The following is a 22473-nucleotide window of genomic DNA, read 5'->3' as shown; positions in this document are numbered from 1 at the left end:
TTTCCCCCTAGAAAACCTACCTGGAAAAGAAGCTGCTGGGAAATACACAGTGGTAGTAAAGAGAACAGAATATCACAAATTCTCCTTACTGACCACAGGCCATATCTGTGAGAAGAAACGTCTGCACAGACATCTGGATTTTGAATCAACCAGACAGGAATCCTCTCTCAGACAAGACCTTCTTTTTTTATTGCTAGGAATTTTAATGATTTTACAAGATCGTTGCTTAAAGGCCAGGGGAAAAATACATTTTGCAGTTTTAAAGTACTGAAGTTAATACACTATTGTTTTTACTCTCCCTTCAGTTTCTGCTGTATCTAAATTTTTTGCCTAATCCTGCTTCCCAGACAAATTACTCCAAGAAACAGCAGAAGCTCTACTTAGATCTGCCTCTACACACATAATTATCTACAAACAAACATTAAAAATACTCCTGAAGAAACAGGAGATGTTAAGTAGAAGCTCAAGTTAGCCCTTGAGAGTGTCTGACCCACAGAGCAGCACTGAATTATGTATGAATATGGCTGGCTTTGCATCTCAAGAACACGATGCAACAGAAGGTTCTGATGTATGAATTGGAATAATCAGATTTTTTTCACCCAGAAGCACAACTTTGTACTGTGAAGAGCAAAACAACCCAGGAACATCTAAAACTGCTCCAAATGTTCCTATCAAGCATTCACATTTAAATCCTTAAGAACAGGAAAACAAAGATTCCATTTTTGCACAGTGACAGGAAAACTGTAAAGAAAGTAGGTACCAAATGTACAGACAATAAAAGCTACAAGGTGGATTCATTCTTTTGTACAAAAGCAAAAGTTTTATCATAATATAATCAAATAATGCCGTAAGGAGATTCCATATGCAGTTGCAGAAATGCTGTTTACATGCAAGAACAGTCACGGCTTGAGAAATACTCGAGACATTCATCTACTGCACCAATTAAATACATATTCTGAAGTTTGTCAGGTTTTGATTGAGAGGTGGCCTAAGATATTTAAACTAGCACATGGGTTAAAATGGAAGGCAGGATTTTCAAGAAAAAGGCAGACAGTTCAATTTTTCAAAATCAATCACAGTGTCACAGTCCACATTATTCTGGACACTTTTTCAGATTCCTACTAGTAACATAAATATAAACCAAAGCAAATACCTGGTTGTGCCCAAGGTTGCTGTGATAGGCTGTAATTGGGACCTCCTTGAGTGGCCATTGTTTTTAAAGCAGCTACCTAAAAAAAGTAAAATCAACAAAATCAACAAACTGAAATTTCTTTCAGTTGAATTCACAACAAAGTGACCAAGTAAAAATTGCGCAAGTCTCTCAGATACCGCAGTGTACAGAATCTCCCCTGCTCTTTCTCTTCTCTGAACTGACTTAACAGCACACAGGGGAAGCAGTGTGACAGAAATGCAATTCAAAATTACAACTGTGATCAATTCTTGAAAGTAAAATTCAAAATGGGATTAAATTTACAAAGACGCTTAGGCACCAAAGGATACAAAACCTCAAAAGAGATTTATACTTAAGCAGCTTAGTGAAACTCCCCAGATTCTCAATGAATCACTGGGATCACTGAGACAATCTATCAATCTCACCACTTACCCATCTATATATTTTAGGCATGCCACTGACCCCTGCCCCAGCATGACAGGCATCAGTAAATTTAATACTGTAATCTTCTAAATTCTCAAAAATCAGCAGCTGGGATATCTGCTGTCCATGCAATGCTGTAGCCCCAGTTTCTGAGAGATCATGTCACTTATTCTCAGCACATACGGATCCACATCACTCTTAATTTTTCAGAATAGATTCTGCTGAGTGGTTGTTCTCAAGATACCTAGAAAAACTGAGCTCTAGAGCAGGTTCTAGAAAGAGATGTATTGTAAAAAGATATCTTCTTTTTTTCTATCCCCTAAGATGCTGAATCTTTCTGATCAACTTTTACCAGGAATTTCTGTCCCAAGCAGAACTTGGGACAGAAGAAAGTCTTGCTCAGCAAACACCTCATTGGTGTAAAATACGCTGAGAACAGAAAATTTTAACACGCTTCACAGCCATACTATAAGATCTCCCTCAAGAACACAATGACCCAAGATTGTTTTTGGAGGCTTACAAATGCAGTCAAGGTGGGAATTTTCCTGCAAATAGAAAAGCTCCTGCCAACCTTCACAAACCTGTTTCAACTCAGTGGAACATTAAAGCTTCTTGATCTAAGACCACAAGGGTTGCTTTTAAAAACAAACTATGTCATGTACCTTTAATCCATTAATCTCAAAAAATGCCTGGAAAATTGTTGTTGGAACTTAAAGGAAAGCACATCATCTTCAGCTAAACAGACAGAACCAGCAGCTTCTCCTATATCCAATTTAAATACTAATTCCCTTGTCCTACCAGTACTTCAGTTAGGTTAACAAACACACAACACATTTGTACCTTTGTCATGAACTCCTCCAGCTGTTCTATAAACTGCTTGGTTTGCTGCTGAATAAACTGCTCACAAGCTGATTTCAGATGACGATCTACATCTTTCTTAGAGTCGATATAATGTTCTCTGATTTCTGGAGTACCCTTGAACAGAGGAAAACAATTCTCTTCTTTTTATTTGCCAGAGATCACCAAACACTTAAATGACAAAATTTTTCGTAATGAAATAAGACTCCATATTACCTCCAGTAAGAACTGTATCAAGGCGTTGTTGCTGTTCAGTCTAAAAAATCTTGAAACTGCCTTGGGATTCAGGATTTTAAATGCTGCATCTGTGAATCAGAAAGTCACTCACACTCTAAGTCAATGCGATTCATCTCTAGGACTTAGGAACTCTAATCACCCAGCACGAATTATTACAATGGTGACATTAATGATTCCAGTACTGCTAGGAGTGGATGCACAAGTGCACAGGCACAGAAGCACACAAAGCTTAATCTTCTGGTTTTCAACTGTACCTATGGTAAACCTGAATCCAACAGTTGCATTCTAAACAGATGAATATATTGCAAGAAACTAACAAGTTACTGATATTAACTGCAGTGCTGTGAGCATGTAAAGTGTGCAAGCTCTCCTTAATACTGTACCTACAAGTGAAAGACTTTTACATAAGCTATGTAGTTAAACATTTAGAAACAATATGCAGAATTTTGCACGTTGCCTGGGAAAACCAAGTACAGTTGCATGAAATAACTTAGAATTGCCACTTTCTTCCTCTCTGCTTAATTGTTTTAGTTAGAACTAAATAACAAAACATCAAGGTTGATAGACATTCATATTTATGTTCTCTACAGAAGTCCCAGAAGAAAAAGCAACAGTAATTAACACAAGATACTGAAATTACTCCTATAGTGCTAACAGGATGTTGTCAACCTGAAATCTAGTCAAACTGGGAAAAAGAAAATTATCAGTAGTTTCAATATAGCTTACTGCCCTACTCTCATTCATTTATCATCCTACATATCCATCTGCTTTTTTATTTTTTCAAAAGTAATTCTGTGCCCTTCTTGCTGTATAAAGCAATGTGAGGGAAACAAGACATAAGAGCTAAAGAAGTGCTGTACAGGGCATTAAATCAAGAGGGAATACCAAATACATAGGCATGTAGGTTTAGCACTGAACTAAGAATCTTCACTCTTATCCAGTTAAGGGAGACCACAGAGAAAGACTTTTTTGTTCTCTGAATTATTTCCCAGAAACTTCACCAATTGCAAAGACAGTCCAAGCTCTTGATTAGAAGTCTATATGCCAGTCAGTGAGAAAGTCCTTTTCCCACTGCATATTTCAGTTACATGAACCTTACATTTATAATACTTTAAAAAAAAAAAATTGGGTGAAAACATTACTTTTACATTAAGCAGTATTCCTTTGTCTATAAATTCCAAATTAAATCTTAAATCTATCTGCAGAAAGTTTGGCTAGAACACAGTAAACCTATTAGCCCATTAGCTAATTAGTTATTTTTCTTCTACAACTCAGCCCAAATATAAAAGCCCTACGGTTCTATGCTACACCACATTAAGAATTAAGCACAATGTACATCTTTTCAGCACCACTGCCACCACCCAATATAAAGAAAGTACCTTCCATTACTTACCACTACCATCTGCAAAGCACTGGCTGGCACAAAAATTTATTCCATTACATGAAAATGGAGAACAAACTTGTGTGTCAGCCAGGACAAAACACCAAAAGGATATATTTGCCCTTTAACCTCCAGTCAACTAGAAACCACTAAACAGGGAGGAGGTTTCATTGATGTTCAAGTGCAACAAGTGAAATAGTTAGTGTGAGAATTGCTTGCTTCAGAGTTAAGAGAGCAGCTTATCAGATAGCAGGAGAGAGAAGTTATTTCTTCAGCTTTCTCTTCTGGAATGGAAGGAGAGAAATTTGACATGCTTCCAGTAATTCTTCCCATTATCTTTATAAACTTGGAAAGTGCATGACAGTTCAGTTTTGTATTGAGAGCTTTTTTCTTGCATTTTACCAAGGAACCATAGCACAATTTGAAAACCATGGCCATGGCCACTACTTCTATTTTCACTTCCTAAAACAAACACGCTTGCTACATAATACCATTAAACAATACTGTTTATTGAACTTGCAAAAGAAGAAAACCTTTCCAAAATAAAAACCTCACAGAAATGTCTAGGAAATCTTGATTTGTTCTAGGAAAGTTGACTATGTATTGTTAAATTCACCTGCTAAACAGCAGTAGCAAAAGATATTCCTTCAAAGGGTCAGAAAAGGGGAAAGACATCTTTGTGCAATAGAAATGCAGGTTACTTAGCTGTTCTTAAAAAGGACTGGATAAATAAGTTAGGTCAGCAGCAAAAAGCAAACAAACACATTTCATACAAAAATAAAGAATTTGTTAGATGCATCTTGAATTGCCCTGAGTAAGAGAGTGGTTTTGGGTTTTTTTCAGAGAAGCTAAGAACAAAGCAAGAGATTAGAAAAAGCATACAGGTCATTGCAAGTGAACATAAAATAAACCCAGAACTTTCGCTGGCACATTAAGGGAGGACAATCCCATCCCATTCTGTCACCAGCAACTGTTCAGTACCTCTAGTTTTCTTAAGGTCCAGGGAAATTTCCTTAATGGTGAAATCAGTGTGGAAAGGAGCAATTTGTTCTCGAAGAATCAAAAGGTGTTTTATTAAGAAAAGTTGTCCATCAACCTGGGTCTACAGCAGAAGAGAAAGAACATGCATTACATGTAAAAAAATCCCCAAACAATTAGATGAAGAGCAAAGTTTCAACATTTCTGCTTTTATGAGTTAACAAGCTTTTTCCATTAGTCTGTAGTGGCATTAACTACGCTCTGGGATCAACAAATCCCACTTCTGTACTATTCCTAATACACTGCACTACAGAAGCAGACTTTATTCACATTTCTTAGAAGAATTAGATTATACAGACATACTACTCAATGTCCCCATTAAGTAAAGGTATCCACTATTTGAAAGATACAAACTTATTCTTCTTAAGAGCCAGGAATTATTTAATGTAATTCATGTAATTTATAGTTGAAAAACATGAGGTTCTATATTTGTTTTAATCATTATGATGACTAAAAAAAACCCCACAAACAGTTAATGTTCCTGTAATAACTTTGATTAACTGTGCTATTCTGCAAAGGCCTTACAAGGCATTTTTCTCATGTCATTAAACACAAGGCTTAGTTAATTTCTAAACAGTACAGCAAAGATAGAAAGAATAAAACAAGGCCAAGTTCACACCACCCAGAGGATGTTTTGCACTGCTTGTTATTTTAAGTATGTGCTTTATAATGCATGCTGGTTTTAATCTTTGAAGTCCTTGGCTCATTGAGGTAAAAGGAGGAGGACTCAAGAAATCAAATTTGCTTTTGCAAGCTGGAAGAGTAATTTCCTTGATATAATGTTAAATAAAACAGTAAGTAAGAAATCAGTTTTAAATAAGCAGTTTTAACAAATAGAAATTTCACTAAAAGTAAGTGGTGGAAATGCTTCTTGAATTGTTTGGTTTTGGCTTTTTGTTTTTTAAATTCTTACATGCAGGATTTCACCAGATAATGTTAAATTAACATGCATCAAGAACAAAGTGGTACAGATCCTAGTTCTGGGCCAACCTATCTAGGGTTCACGGCAGAATAAGTTTCATTTTCGATAATACATTTAAGTTAATGCTGAACACAGCATTGGAATGGATATTTAACTGCAAAATTCTGAATCAATTACATAGGTAATAGTTACCTGCTCAAACTAAAGGAAATGCAGTTTGAATTTCTTTTTAAAGATACTATGTTTAAGAGGTATTTTTCAAAGGACACTCAAATACTTCAAAACAGCCCTTCACAACTAAAACTTTTCATTACTAAACATTTACTGCTTATAAAAATCCAGCAATTTTATCCTACGAAGACGTTTGTTGTTTTTTTTTAATTCACTTCCTGGCTGTTAAGAATTATCAAATTACTACAGTATTTGTATTAAAGGAATTGTGACAGGAAAAAATAAAGTTTACTCCAACTACTTAAACTAACACTTTAAGTTAAAATGACTTGATGAATCTGCACTGAATTCTGAGCAGTGCATCAGATCAGATCTTGTGATAATAGAGCTCTGAGCAGAGAATACTTTAAAAATCTTCTCAATTAATGTAACAGTTAGAAAGACTTTTGAAAGTTCAAACAAACAACGGAGACAGAGAAAAAGAGTGACAGTGAAAGTAAACACAGGGAGCAGAGTCCTCTAGCAGAAAATTTTTAGACATCACTTCACTGGATTCCCATGAATTAGAGCGGCTTGTAAACATGATTGCTACGACCTGTATTTCCCATTTTCAGAGAGGCTAGCATGTGAATCATTATCTTTGCTTTGCAATACATTAACCATAACTAAGAGCTGGCAAATCCGTCAGGTCTCTGGGGGCAGAGCAACATGGTTTGACTAAGATTTCAATAGAATTCTGAACAACTGCTTCATGACTTTAGATATACACAGGGTGGAGGGGAGGGGGTTTGGAAAACATACCACAGATTCTGACCTTGTTTTTGCTGATGGAATCAGCAGCTCCCAGCAGCGACTGGATGCAGGCAGATAAGGCCTCTTGCGATAATCCCTGAAACACTGCCCTCTGCGGGGAAGAGGACATCAGACCAACAAAAAACGTGTTAGCAAAGCTTAGGCAGAATTTTAAAGAGTTGCAGTTTGTGAACGATGTGCTTACCAGCATACAAACCTCTAGATCAACAAGCTACAGACATGTTGTCTACATGCAGTAAGACAGGATGGCGTGACACAACAGGCTGCTACAAGCACTCAGGCTGGATACAGGCGCACTCTTGAGCACGCCCTGCTTACCCTCCAGCTCTGAATTGGCACCCAGGGAGTGACACGGTGAGTGACACCTCACGCACTCAGAGCTACCAGCATGAATGATGTTTGCTGGGTAACCCAACCAGACACTTTGTGTGCCAGGGTGTTAAACTACCTGTGTTGTGCGTGCAAGTTATACCTGCAGCAGACACAGGATCATTCGCACGAGTTTAACCTCGAGCAAATTCAAATTACCTCACGTTTGCTACAGGTTAGTAAACAAACATGACAGCTGCCATGGCCCGGGTGACACGGAGTAACTCAGTAAGCTGCAGCAACTACATCCCATGGCTGAAGCAGCTGTAGGAACACAGCTTGCCTCCACCAGCACTGCAGTGCAGTACATGACAGCCCTGACTGCCCCAAGACTTGCCAGTGCCACTTCATTCATGACTTCTACCTACAGGGTACAGGCAAGGGGTACCAGTTCTGCTAAAGTACCTCGTGGGAAAAATAAGTGATTCTCTGTGCAGACCCACTATAAATGAGCCTTGCAAACAACATAAAACCGACCTCATCTCCGAAGGTCTAGCTGAGAACAAAGGCAAATACTCATCTATCTTTAATGAGATTGATATTTTAAGCAATAAAGCATTCAGATTTTCCAGCTTCTTTTTAAGCAATAGCATCTAGGTAGCAGTTTCAAATAACACCCATTAAAGGTATTTTGAAATGCACTGTATGTATCTAATAAAGATAAAACACATACAGAAAATTTTCCTCAGAGACTTATCAGCCTTTTATGCTATTAGGTGAGAGACAATAAAACAGATTCTAATGGCAAGTCTCAAAATATGTGTTAAGTAAACACTGCTTTTGTTTCTGTTAGACATGAAGATTTCTACTGTCTTAAACTATAGAAATGTCTCCTACATTTTGGAACTTGAAAAGATGTGCCACAAAAAAATTATCAGAACATTTCCAAAATATAGAAGTAGTAGAGTCACCACGTTTAAGACCAGAAACATCACCTTGTCTGATGTCCTGCAAAGCACAAAGAAACACATTCACCCAGTAATTTCAGCAATAAAATCATTCTCTATAATTGACCCAGAACTTTCTATTCTTTCTTGTCCTATTCACTCCTCAACCTTGGTGTGACCAGTATCTTGAATATCAGACAATGAATTATTTCTGTAATACTAAAAGCAATAGATGTACAAATCAGTGCCATTTTTCTAATTCTACAAGTACAAAATTGTCTTGAAAATGATGACCTACATTTTTCAGTTCTCCTGTTTTACACAAAGATAGCAGCGAAAAGACTAAGAGATAAGAGGCCAGTAATTGTCCATTCTGAATTTATATTAAAATATTTAGACATGGTGCTATCCACACTTCATCACGTCACTTAAAAAAACTAGATAAAGAAATTTTTGCATACATCTATACATCTATACAGTTTGGAGAGACACACTAGAGTCCTTCTGACAGTAGGATACCACATTCCATGCAGATCTGCTGGTGAAATCGTGGTCTGGTGCCTGGGATTAAGGGATTCAGCTGAACCTGTTTAAAAGCAAAATACACACATGAGAAACTTGCTCAACCAAAGCAGACTGTAAGATCAACTGCACTTATACTGACTACACAGTAATAAGACATTTTATTTTACCCAAACAGGCTAATTTTTTTTTTCCTTCTGAGCAGGTCAGTACTAGATTTCTGATGTGAATAGGGCACATGGCTGTAAAAGACATGAATTTCCTTTCAGGGGTGGCCCAGCTCAACCCCTTACTTTTACAGGCATGTCTCCAATGACACACACTTCCCACTCAGTTGAACAACTGAAATGATCAAACAATTACTGAAAAAAATAGCATAGCAGAAAAAAGGGGGAAAAAGTTAGAGATCATAGAATTACAGGAACTCTGTTTTTTCCCATTTGTTCAGGGGAAAAAAATCCATTTATTTTACTTCCTGTTTTCTGTTCTGCTGGGGATAATCCTACATCGATTAAAAAGTTGCAGAAAATACAGGGTTTAAACATCATGTTAATAACTGCAAAAATAATGGCAAAAAAGCAATTTTGTCACAAGGTTGTTGCAAACATAAAAAAAGTGTTCCTCCTGAATAACTTTTGTAATAATTCTGTATGCTCAAAATGGATTTTCACAACACCTGACAGACAGAAGTCTGTATTATTTTCATTTTGTCCTTAAATCAAGCTGGAAAAAGCTGAATCAATAGCATCAGAACTCTGATTTCCATTAGCAACCATTAGAAAAAAGTAAAATGTTTAAAGTTTTACCTGATGATGGAAAAAGCACTTGTGTTTATGTGATCAGTGTGAAAATTGTCTAAAATAATTCTGCAATATCATTCTACCTTTTGCAACTATAAATTTATTGTCACGTTAATATGGAAAGCCTGTAAGATCAGTTTGAGGTTACTAGGCTATTTTTCAACTGCTCCTGCAGGCACTGAAATGGGAGAGAGGTACCTTTCAAGGGCAAATAATTCCAATTATCTTAGAGACATATCTTCAAATTACACCTTATAGGTTCCTTCCGTTTCCTGAATGCACATCAGATTTACAGGACTTGCAAATTCCACACACGTGGCTTGAAGTGAGATGAACTCCATTCTCAATAGGTTTTGTGGAGTTCAGTTGGAAACAGCCAGAAAGACCTTGGCGGGCCTTCCAAGCCAACGGCAAGAAAATACCACATAACCAAAAAATGTATGAGAAACAACCGATAAAGAGATGACAAAGATGCTGCTGTTAAAAATAATGTACCGTTCTGAACAATGGTTAAAAAAAAAGGAGAAACTCTTAATGGATCTTAGACAATAATTTAAAAATCTGTAACACTCAAATGACTGGCATCAAAACCACCATATTCCATGGAATTTGATTCCAGTTAACTGTAATTTACAGACACATGGGTCACAGAGCACAGATAACAGTGAGAAGCATCCTCAAGTACACATCTTGATGGCGGGGCTACTTTGCAATGGAGAATTCGTACAAAGTACAATAGATGCTGTTGGCTGCAAAAGTAGCTGCTTCACATAATGGATTGCATTGCAAGCACAAAGAAATGCCACCAAAAGAATAAGATTAAGCCGTTTCTCATAAAAAATACAAAGCTAACAACTTTGAGACAAGTTTACCTCTCAAAATCTCTTATAAATTTCTCTAGGAAGATAACCCTTTAAGATACATGCAAGTTTCTCACAAATGGTTCAATTTAATGCTCATTCCCCATGAGCTTTATGCATTAATCTGACAATATGAGATGTATTTCATACCAGATTTAATTAAACTGCAGGACTCGGGATCTTCTAGCCGAACATCTGAAAATGAAGCTTCAGATGGCAGCTTCTTCTGTTCCTCTTTCAAACTCCGTGCAATTTGCTGCAAAGAAAGATACACAGTAACATTATAATATTTTTTTTTCTCCTTTATTCAAGGAGCCTTACACTGCTTTGGTTACAACAGAGGAAAGCACACTAAATTGCAAAAGGAGTCAGGTACACTCAGATCCCAGTGTTTCAAAGACATTTAGAAGAAATAGACAGATGTTTCCAAAACAGTGGCAGGAACCTTGAAACGTCAATTAAGATTCACAAATACTACACAGATCTGTGTAAAGCACGGTTCCTTCCATTTTTCCTTTTTTACTGATCTCTAAACAACAATAACCTATGAAGCTACCTAGAAAGAGAAGCTCAAAATGGGGAAACTCAATTCAACATGCACTTGGATTTTATACAGATAATTTTTGTGATGGCTTTATTTCCACAAATATGGAAATATGTGCAGATGGCCTGAAAGTACTCTCTAGTTTATTCCCTGCAGGAGTTCAGCCAAAAGTTTTCTTCTAACATTACTCAACATTTCCACACTTCAACATTTTTCACTACTTGGTCTGCTTCAAAGCAACAAGAGGCAGTAAGAATGGGCAAAGAACTGCATTAATATTTGAGCAGAACAGCACAAGAAATATTTCTGCCTTATGCTTTTAACATTTTAATAATTAATTTACTAAGACAGAAGGTCTCTCTAAATAGCAAGGTTTTGAGGTCTAAAAGCAATCAAGTAGCAAAATGAACCTCAAACCAGGCAACAACTGGAGTCTTATGAGGACAGCAGCATAATTTCTCAATTTGGAATGAACTTTCTAACTGAAGGTCCACAGGACCTGTGTTAGAAAACAGGGCCCCATATAGACCAAGTAGCTGCATTACTTGCCTAGAGAAGTTACAGCTAACATGAAATAGGTCTCACAATCATTTTTTAATCCAATTCTATACACACAATTTTAGCAACACAATAAATAAATAATAAGAGACCCCAAATCAACCAAACAAACCTGCACTCCTAACAGTTATACTAGTAAATCTTCTGATCTGTAGTTGTTCTGAATGGAGGGATCCCATTTAGTGACATTTCGTGTGGTGGACTTCTCAGTTACTATTTCTGATTTGTCTTCAAACGCTTATTAGTCCTTAAACTTTCAGTTCAAAAGAGCATGTATTCAGCAAACTCACTAGCTTTAAGGTTTGTAAACGCTATCCTAAAACCCTATGCATGTCCCTTGCAATCACCAAAGCATAAACTGTAGCATAATAAAAGCTTTAGACATGTATAAAGACAATGTCATAGCAATGTTAAGTTCACTGCTAAGAAGCTTCTCACAGTGTTTTGTCTGTTTGCTCAAGAATTGAGCACAATAAGGTACAACGTTCATTTCTTTCAGCCCACAGCAAAAAAAAAATAATAATATATATATATTACAGCTATAATGTGTTTATATATGTGCTTAGATAAGTAATGTTCTGATTCTGAAGTCAAACAACAGCTTCTCTACCAAGTGGTCAGCTAGAAATAAGTCCTACAATTTTCTAAGTACCACCACCTATTCTGGTATCTAGATGGAAAGCAGAATAGAGCAATAAAATCTGGATCCTGCCAGTTGACATTGGAATTGCCGTTCTCAGTCAACTCAATCCATTGACAGCTGGGGCCTCTCATGAAGTGAAGGGCAACTGTTACCTGAGGTGGGAATCTTTACTATGCTTTACTGCTTCTATGCAATGCTATCCTTCAGTTGCACATCAAATGCATTTGCTCTAGTCAAAAACTAATTTCAAGTTTCTCATTGGCCACTTTTTTGTTTCTGTGAGTTGCTTCATTTTGAAATCTTTCATCAATTTAGTATTAACCTTTTAAAGTAGGAAGAATTAGTTTGATCCATTTCAACAGGAACACTGACTTAAAGGTCCTGGAATGACTACAAAAATGGTTAATACTGATAAGAACCTGAAAAAGCCTACTGGAAATTGTTGCTGACAGGTTAAATTATCTGAAGTTGCAAGCAAAGTCTCCCCTTACACTGCCTGAACAAGCGTGCACACATGCCCATCAAACATTAGTTGACCGGTAATTCTGAAGACAAACTTGCAGCTGTGACTGTCTAAAGTTACTCTTCACCTCCAGCTCAACTAAAAAATACACCAGTAATACCTACTACTTATAAGGGTAAATAAAAATTTTAGGGTCATAAATTTCAGGGTCATAATTTAATCAGCAGGTGCCAATTCGATAATGCCAGTAATACTAAATATACCTAAGAACTGGAAAACCCTGGCTGTAAAGCACTGCACTGCAGAACTTGTACACTGCATATAAAAAGAAAACCAATCAAGGAGAATAAAAAAGCTGATGCTATACCTCCATCATTTCCAACTTGTCAGGATAAGCGAGATCGCCCGGAGCAGGCTTGTAGCCTATGATATCAGTCTGAATGTAAATATGTGTCCTATAGACAAGACGCTCTTGTACATCTTCTAACATCTGCTTGACACCAGCTGCAAATGCACCCAGTTGTTCAGCTGACAAAGAAAGGCACAAATTTGTTAATTACAAAACCAGCTAATAGAAACAAAAGTTTGAAGTATCACATATAGAACTGTCAAAAACCTGCTTGCTGCAGATGAAGTCAGACTATTTTTGGAACAGCAGCATGCAGACAGATTTGTGACAAACACGGAATTACTGAACTCCATGATGCAGTTGCTTTAGCTCCCCAAATTTTCATTAGACTGTGAAAATTCAACCTCACACTGATTATATCAGAGGCCTTGTCAGAATTAAGCATTCTAATTATTTGAGACGTGGGTATATTAAGTGGCATTTCAGCGAGAAAAACAAAGCAAGGTGGCTTTGGTTCTATCACAGCCAATGTCTGTGGTATGACTGTTGGGAGTGGATAACTCAGCTACCTACCAGAACAGATGATACAAAGCAGCTCACATCCAACCTAAGAATTATTGTATCAGCCCAAATTTAAGTAGTATGAAGACAGTTCTTAAGATTAGCCAAAAGTTTAGGTCAGCAAGTTTTGACTCATTCCCAGCAGTGTTACAATTATATTTTCAGAAAAGTAAGCAGTTCTTCATGATTATTGGCACAGCTTCAGCAATACTGTGCTGAAATCAGTATGATTTCTGTTTATTGCCAGGTGCAAGTTTAAGACAATGAAAGGATTCCATTATGCACTGGTCTTATTAATACCAGGTAAGGTCAGCCTTATGAGACTTTAAGCCCTGAACACTTACACAACTCCAAAATCTACACCAGCTACCTAATTCCTCTGCTGAAGTTACAATTTCTAGTCTGGGAAACATGACATCAAGGAGAATTTAAAAACAAATCAGTTTGCATTCCTTTGTTTTATCATCATTATGGAGAAAGCTCTACACGGATGATGCATTAGCAGGACTAAGTGAAGCAATTCATTAATTTCAAAAGTTAATTTAAATCAATCCTGCATATGCACTGGGTGGATGCTTCCTTGCATTTGTACAATCTAGAGAAAACAGGACTAACATGAGTATAATAATTTAAATGATGCTATACACAGACCCCTAAATACAGACCTTTACTATAAATGAAAAAACATACTTCATGTCACAGATGAGGTAATGTTAAGATACACTAGAAAGAAAAAACATCTAGGAATTGTTTTGCCTATGCAATTAAGTAATTTATCAGTTAAGAAGACACTTAAAAACAATCAGCTTCCATCTCCAAGTTACCATTGTTCTGTACATGATCTTCAAGCATCTCATTTTTGAGAATCCCGCAGAGTTCAGAAAGCGTCTCTAAGTGAATGACATGGATGATCATTGGCCTCAGGACATCATACAGTGAAAGACACAACTTCTCCAAGAGTTCACTATGAAGTAAAACAAAGCAAAATACTTTCAGGATCGCATGGTATCAAAACATAATTTTATCACAAGCACAGACTATTTTGTGGCAAAGATTTTTGAAATGAGGGTGAGAAAACAAAGCAACACAGTGCCATAGAAGACACTAAAAAGGACTGTTTAAAACATGAACCCATTATTTTCTACAAAGTCTTTTAAAATATGTAGGATAACAACTGCTTAAAAATGGTGGCACATATTTTAAGTAATTTTAAAATAAAATTAAAAAAAACAAATAGACAAACAAAAACCCATACACACCAACCAACAACTGAACCTGTCACAAAGGAAAGATACTGCAAACTGGTTTACTTGGCTTCTGTGTGAAGAAATGCTCCTGCTGAGCTCAGAATCCTAATCCCAATTTCCCCTTGAGAAAAGGTTCATCTGATTCCAAGCACTCAGTAGTTTATTAGAACCAGGAGAACATGAAAAGGGACGCAGGAGGAGAACTTGGTAACAACTACCAACACTGCAGAGCACACTTTCAATCTAACTGAAGTTATGATATCAATGCAATATGAAACACCAGAAATCCCACTTCAATTTATTTTTTTCTTTCATGTTGAAAGTGATGCATATCTTGGTTAAAAAACACCAGTAGCACCCACTCTAGACATTTTTGCTGTTCTCAGTGCTCCCTTCACTAATCACAGATTAAGCAATAATGCAATTGGCAGTAGCTGAAAATGCAAGTAAATCCCCAGTTAGACTTGGAAATATAAACACCGAGAGTATTTAAATATTTACAGTGTGATAAAGATGTTCAGTTTATTGAACTTTTTTTTTTTTTAACTCACAAAGAATGTCTGTCAACAAGGACACTTCTGTTCCTCTCAGAGAGGGAACAAAAATGCTCACAAAAGAATACTCACAGAAGAAACATTTTGAATTTTGAATGTCTCTTCCTTTGCATCCCATAGCATTACAAGCAACTTGGTAAAACAGTAATTCCATGTTAAAAGCAAAAAGAAAGGAGAAAGTTTCACCAGCCTTATTATTAAATACAACACTCAATCTCAGATCTCTAGTCTTGGCTAGATTTTTGGTAAACTTTTATCTGTACATAGACACCTGGCTGTTATGTCTTCAGAGCACCTCAGCACTTCAGTACAAAACAAAGAGGCTCTTTATTATGCTAAGAGAAACCTAATGAAGTAGTTACTATTTGAAATGTTTTTCTTAAAGTACTTTATTTAGATGTAGGCAAAAATGAGGAAGCAAGTTCTTAGGAAATGAGGTAACTACTTTCCACCAAGATTCAAAAATAATCAGAGGCCTTATTCTCATACTTGATGTGAAATAGCACTAGTGATGAAATTTCTGTATGAATATTTTACACTAATTTCAATTAGGGATATATACTCCAGGATTTGGACTGAGAGAGCTAAACTCTTAAGCCAATTTAGTTAGGTCAACTCAAATTCTGAGCATGTCCCATGATTTTTGTGGGACCAATTTCTCAAGAAAGAGAAAGACTGGTACTACTCTGGCACTGTGGCTTATCTCTAGTGAGGCTTTTAAATGGTTTGGTTTTCCTTTACCTTTAAAGTGTGGGTAGTGTAGCGGGCAATACTTTTTCCAGGTTACACACTTATTCAACTCAAACTGCACTCAATTTAAGACATTGTAACACTCAAAACTAGTGTCTCGGTTATATTAATAGAAACACATTTTTATTAAAATTCACACTAAGGGAATATGACCAACACAAATTTCAAAATTAAGTATCATTAAAACATAACAGCAAATTGCAGCAGGGGTGTAAATCTATTCAATTGTTCTAATATTGCATGTGTGTTGTAAAAAACTTACAATACTTTTACAATGCAATTACTATGTGTAGCAGCATCCTATCCCTCTCCTAGATCTAGGCAGAGCAGACGCAGATACTGCTCTAGTCAGGCATTCACTACCCTGCCTTCAATTTAGCCCATCCACAGGCAACATGCAAATATTCTCTGACAGTAAGAGCAACTCTCTAACTAAATCCTTGATGAAAAAACCATTGGCATAGAGCATGCACAAAAACAACTGAGAGCTGTAGCACTGTAAACTTCTACAGATATTTTCAAAGTAGCTGAGTGTCTTTATCTCTTTCAGACCATCTATGGAGCACTTGCACAGATTATTTATGGAGAATGCAAACTATTAGCTTTGCTAGAAGAAAAAGGAAACAAACTTCTGATGCATAAAGTGATTAAGTTGGGGTTTTTTCTTGCTGGTTCTTACCAAACCACTTCAACACAGCCCTATCTGCCATATAATATTCTCTGCTATATTCACAGATTTCACAGAATACTCTGAGTTGGAAGGGATCCACAAGGATCACCAAGTCCAACGCTTAAGTGAATGGCCCATACAGTCACAGCATACTAAAAAATACAACATGCAGTAAAACAAAACGAGCATGTACCACCTACTCCAGTTTTGGTGTTGGTTTTGTGAAGAACTCATTGTAAAGCTGGTGTTCATCCTGGCATACATGGACCATAAAGGCACAACCACTTCGTACCTGTATTCACAGAAATACCAACACTTGATTATTAAATTACTTTTCCTGCATCAGTATTACAAGAGATATTACACGTATTATAACTATATATCACATATTGTGTTATTATTATTATTATAGCTATGATTAAATTGAAGCTTTGTAAAATTCAAAATTAATGAGATGAACTCTAAAACTATGGACTGAAAAGATGTTACTAGACAAATAAAAACTCATTGCACAACTGCTGTCCCTTTTTCGTTTCTGAAATTTAAGTACCCACATTTTATGCCTTTTTTTTTTTAATCCTCCCCCCTTTGTGAGGTTTGTAACAAGATGGAGTTTGTACAGAAACAAAACACGTGATGCTTGAAAATATTAGTAAAATTTTAATGATTCAAACCCACAGACAACAGCAACAATTTTGTATGTAAATGAACGAATTAAATAAGTACATTTTACTTGGGGTAGAGGTGATTAAAATGTAACAAAAACCACATAATACAAGACTACTTTACCTACCAGAGCACAATGATCTCTGTTGTTCTGACTGGTTAATTCTGTAACAGTGCTAGCGATACTGGGACCAAGCAAGAGCTCCCTCTGGTCGAGGTAACATTGATGGATTTCATTGAGAACTTGTTGATACCTATCCAAGAAATCAGAACAGAAGCTGCATCCTCAATATCATTTTCTGGTACACATAAAATGCATTCTAATACTCTCTTTTAAGTCTATATAATTATGATTTTAAAAACTTTCTTTTAAATGAGTAACATGTTTAACAGTACTTAAAAGTAAATATTTTGAAGACTTACAAATTATTGAAGACATATTATGTAGACATACTCACTCTGGCATTTTTTCAGATCTTTGCTCTACTTGTTCAATTAGAGTCTACTCAAAAAAGAAAAAAAAAGGAAAAAGTATTATTAGTACATTATTTTTCTGTAATAATTAGAAAACTGCTTGCAGTATTTTTCCATGGACAAATTATACAATCTTTGGATATTCACACTCACACAATATGCAATCCTAGCATTCACACTAATAAATTCTAACCCCATTTTCGTAAGTTCCTTTTCAAAAGTTAGTTACCAGCCTACTTACTCTGACTTTGGGAGCAGCTGCTCTGAATTTTACATAAAACAGCGTGAAGGCATTGTCAGAATTTGGCACAGCTGAAGGATCCTGAAAGAAGAAATGAGTAATTGGTTAGACAGCAAACTACTATATTTGGCTTCTAGTATATAATGGCCAAGATAATTAGGCTCTAAAACAGGGTCTTGGTTCTTTATGCTTATACTGCCAGTGGAACAGCTCTTTGCCACCTCCCACCAAGAAAGGCATGCTGGTTTCAGAACTCAAAGTCAGATGGAAGAACAAAACCCAAAACAAAAGTTTCAACCAACAGCCTCTACAGCAAAAGTAACATTTTCAGTAATTACGACGTTCTCCATTAGAGACAACAATTCTCTCTGGACCTGCCACAGTAGCACAGATTGTTGGTCCTTAATCTGCAGTACTACAGTGGAACAGAACTTCCCTTTTACCTGCCAGTCCCAGGGCAGAGAAGCTAAGTTTCAGCTTGCATTTAAGCTCCAACTGGAATATCAAGTGTTGAGGCAGCTCCCTGCAGGCCCCCAGCCCAGCTGGGCAGAGCTCAAACTTGGATAAATTCTAGCACTAATGAAGCAGAGTAGAGACCCAATTTAGCCACTAAGGAAGAAGTTTTCTTCCCCTTATCCCTACTGATGACACAGATAAAATCAAATGGCTGTCTTTTGAAACATGGTGGGGACAGGAAAATGCTTCCACCTTTCCCACCTCCTGCTGTTATCCCTATGAGCAACCTGATCACCCACTTATAAACACAGACCAAAATCCCAAAACATTCATGTGTGAGTAACAACAAAGAACATCCAGATCTCATCAGTCCCTTTACAGTCCTGACAAGGCTTCTTGTTTTGTTGCAACAGGAAATCTCGACTAAAAACCACTCTTTCAGTACTGCACTTCCAGCAGAAGCAGGCACTAGATGTTTCAAAGGAATATGCAGAACATCTACAAAGTCCCCATGTACGTGGGAAGAAAGAGGTCATCTGACTCCTACAAGAGGTATCCTTCCTGACTTAAAACTCCAAAGTGGCAATTCAAATCCAGAAATCCAGTTACACACTTCTCTCTGTAAACATTATTCTTATCAGAGATGTTCAATTCTCTTTAAATTCAGCTCAGTCATAGCAATCCATTGGCATCAAACCAAGCTGTGATACCTTTTTTTATAATAAAACCTAGTTTTGTACCAAACATGAAAGATGTTCAATGCTAGTTAACCAAGATCTTCACTCCAGGAGTATTCTTTTGCAAGTTTCCATGAACACTAAAATCCCCTTCTTCTAGGTCTGTCAGTTCTCAATTCTAGCACCTTTCAATTTCACTGGTTATCCCTCAGGACACCAAGTTTGCCTGTAATAGGACTGAGCACAAGGCACATGACAATTATCTGAAGAATCAAAGTGGGTAGAAAGAGACATTCCTCTCTCCTTTCTCCTCTGCCAAAATATTGTATTACACAACTAGTAACATTTTAGTGAGAGTAAAAAACCTCCCTACTCACCTTTATGCTTAAATCTCACCAGAATGAGTGAGAGAAAATACCTAACTTTTTCCTGGAACACTCTAGTATCACTGTCAACATTTTAAAGCAAAACAAAAGGCACTGGCAAAACTAGGAGGAACCTGTCACAGTTGTTCTCTGCAGCTACACAAACCACTGCAGAAAAAAAGAAATATTTAGATAAGCAAGAGCACCCAAAAAATTACTGGAATATAATACTGAAATGGTCATGGCACAAACTCAGAGTTGTGCTTTAACAATTCTCATCCTATAGCACCCAGCTCCTGTATACTTTCTCCAAGTATTCCCTGCAACCTCTCTCTGTCTCCAAAGCAATTAATCTCCAAAACAGACTCCCACAGTCCCCTATTTCTCCTGTGCACCCTCCTTATTTGGCAACAGAGACAGCAACATGCACTGCAGCTGATTCAGAGCTACAGTGAACAAGCTGGTCCAGGGAAGCAAACTGTCTGGCCAGCTGGCTACTGCTGCTCTAACACAGCCATTTATCCATCCCTGGCTTTCACTGCTCACCTACCTCCATTCAGCTACTTCACTTTCAAATTCCAAGATCTTTTAATCATTACTATTTTGAAATCTTTTGGATCACTAGGTCTCTGTTATTTTTGGCTGAAAATTGGACAACCTATACAAAAACCATAACACCAACCTATTTTCACGAAAACCTGCTGACACCTTCCACCCTTAAAATATTTTTAAAAAGAGAAGAAAACTGTGTAGTGTTACAATACACATTTCAGTACAGCTCAAGTTACCACTTCCTGATTCACTCTTACCCTTTTCATTAACTGGCTTGTGAGGTTCTGTAGTGTATTCACAGTGTATGTCTTGATAAGGTGCATAGCTTTAGAAAGGCATTGTTTAAACTTGTTCAAATATACAGGATAGTCTTTAAAATTTGGCTGAAAGAAATAAAAAAAAGCAGTTTTAAATAGAAACAGTAAGAGTCAAAAATTTATCAAAACTCCATATACTCTTATAAGTAGCTAGAAATGCTAGATTATACTAACTAAAAGCAATATTTTACAAAAATTAAACAGGATAATAAGCATATTCAGTAAAAATTTCCAAAGTTTATAAACCATCATATTTGACTTCCTAGTGTATTTGGCAAAGAGAAGTTTTTATAGGAAAAACCCCACAAAAATAGTACAAACACAGAGTTTTGAAGATTTAGCTGAAACTAATACACAATTACTTACATGTGATGAAATATATGCAATACAATCATCAAGCTTAGCCAGCATGGGAATGAAGCCTTCACTGTTCACGGACAGCGTAGGGGAATTCAATTTCTTTGGAAAACAAGACAAAGTGTCATTGTATGGAATCCAAACACCTTATTGTTGGCGACAAAGTTCAAAAGACTGGTACGCTTTCATTTTCTAAGATGATTAACAGTAAAACATTACTTACAGTGTTTATGTTTTCCAGCTCATTAAAGTAAGAAAGTTTCTGCTGAATGTTTTCAGCCAGGTCAACAAGTTCTGACTATTAAAAAAAACAATAAATAAAAGAACATCAGCATCCCAGCAGGTAGCTTAAATATATATATTTATATATCTAAAAATATACATATAAATTATTCAACCTCCTTTTCAGCCCTCAGCACGCACCACTGTTAAACAGTCTTAGATTGCAACTAATTAAGTACAACAAAAGATGCAGAATACAGCAGTGCTCTCTTGCTCTCTCTTACCAGAGAATGACACATTACTCTCAGTAGTGTATTTAAAAAAATATATTCTACAGGTTTGTCAGTACTCCACAGGCACTACTGCATACAAAGAGCAACGCTGCCCTCAGTATAAAAGAGAATAATAGAAATCCTGCATTTTAGGATTGGAGAGTTAAAAAAAGTTCTCCCTTATCCAGTCTTACTAAAAACACTTGTTCCTTATATCACTGTTGGAGCAGTTCATGAGGGGAAACAAAGTATCTGGGAAATAAGCTCGCAACTTTAAAAGATCTTTCTCCTTGTGATAACCAGCACAAAATCTCTCTGTAAGTGATTCTTTCATAATACTTCTGTAAGTTAATCTCAAGAGAGTTTGCACTTGTCAGGCATCAGTTAAAAAAGCTGACCTCAGCTAGCTATCTTTCTTGATTAAAGCATATATTGACACATACTGAACATTCAACTGCAGAGCCTGGCACCCTAACTACAGGTGAAGCACACCCGAAAAATGAGGTCCAAAGCAAATGGAAGGATTGTAACCATAGCTCACAAGTTTTCTAAGCCAGAGAAAAAGAAACTTTTGTTTCAGATGTCTTTTAAGTTTCCAGTAATCATCCCATCAAAGATTACCTGCTCTTTCAAAAGCTGTTCACAGGCCTCATGCAGTGTTCCTGTCTTTGTGGACACAAAAAGATACTGTTTTTGCAGTGACTCCAGGTGCTGAAGGGCACTATTCACATCATCCAAGATAGCATCACACTGTTCCTGAAAGCCAGACAAGTAATCCCTCATCTGTCTAGAAAAAGAGAATCAACAGATAACAGAAGTAAAATTTCCCTTTCTGTATTTGCAAATCCAGCTGCCTGCAGGGACACTGCCACCACCTTTCCCTCTCTAGGAATAAAAGATCACTTGCATCAAGCAAGAGTGCACAATAAGCAGACGTTTCAGGAACTGCAGAAATAACAGAGCTAAAGGGTTTGGAATAGCAAGGCTGCTACTCTTTTTAGGTTCTTCATGATCTGATCATGGGCTTAGTATATACCTAATCCTCTGCTTTTAAGAAAAGTCATGTGTCCTCAAATGTCAGAG

At 36.7% G+C, this 22473-nt stretch overlaps 1 protein-coding gene across 1 annotated transcript in view; it reads right to left on the bottom strand.

Moving 5' to 3' along the window:
• Window positions 1–22473, bottom strand: part of COG3 (component of oligomeric golgi complex 3) — a 30710-nt gene that overhangs the window by 4488 nt on the left and 3749 nt on the right. Inside the window, exons 4-20 of the mRNA XM_050334054.1 lie at window positions 22012–22177; window positions 21120–21194; window positions 20906–20998; window positions 20480–20605; window positions 18173–18253; window positions 17916–17959; window positions 17585–17711; window positions 16992–17083; window positions 14395–14534; window positions 13028–13188; window positions 10603–10708; window positions 8732–8856; window positions 7016–7105; window positions 5052–5172; window positions 2669–2757; window positions 2435–2569; window positions 1154–1229 (exon numbers count right to left, since the gene is read on the bottom strand). Of these exons, the coding sequence (XP_050190011.1) occupies window positions 1154–1229; window positions 2435–2569; window positions 2669–2757; window positions 5052–5172; window positions 7016–7105; window positions 8732–8856; window positions 10603–10708; window positions 13028–13188; window positions 14395–14534; window positions 16992–17083; window positions 17585–17711; window positions 17916–17959; window positions 18173–18253; window positions 20480–20605; window positions 20906–20998; window positions 21120–21194; window positions 22012–22177 (1847 nt within the window). The remainder of the gene's footprint in view (window positions 1–1153; window positions 1230–2434; window positions 2570–2668; window positions 2758–5051; window positions 5173–7015; window positions 7106–8731; window positions 8857–10602; window positions 10709–13027; window positions 13189–14394; window positions 14535–16991; window positions 17084–17584; window positions 17712–17915; window positions 17960–18172; window positions 18254–20479; window positions 20606–20905; window positions 20999–21119; window positions 21195–22011; window positions 22178–22473) is intronic.

This window comes from Myiozetetes cayanensis, unplaced genomic scaffold (assembly GCF_022539395.1).
Source record: "Myiozetetes cayanensis isolate MyiCay16 unplaced genomic scaffold, myiCay2020 scf5-8, whole genome shotgun sequence".
Taxonomy (NCBI): domain Eukaryota; kingdom Metazoa; phylum Chordata; class Aves; order Passeriformes; family Tyrannidae; genus Myiozetetes; species Myiozetetes cayanensis.
The sequence above is the reverse complement of the archived record's forward strand: the minus strand, read 5'-3'. Positions and strand labels throughout refer to the sequence as shown.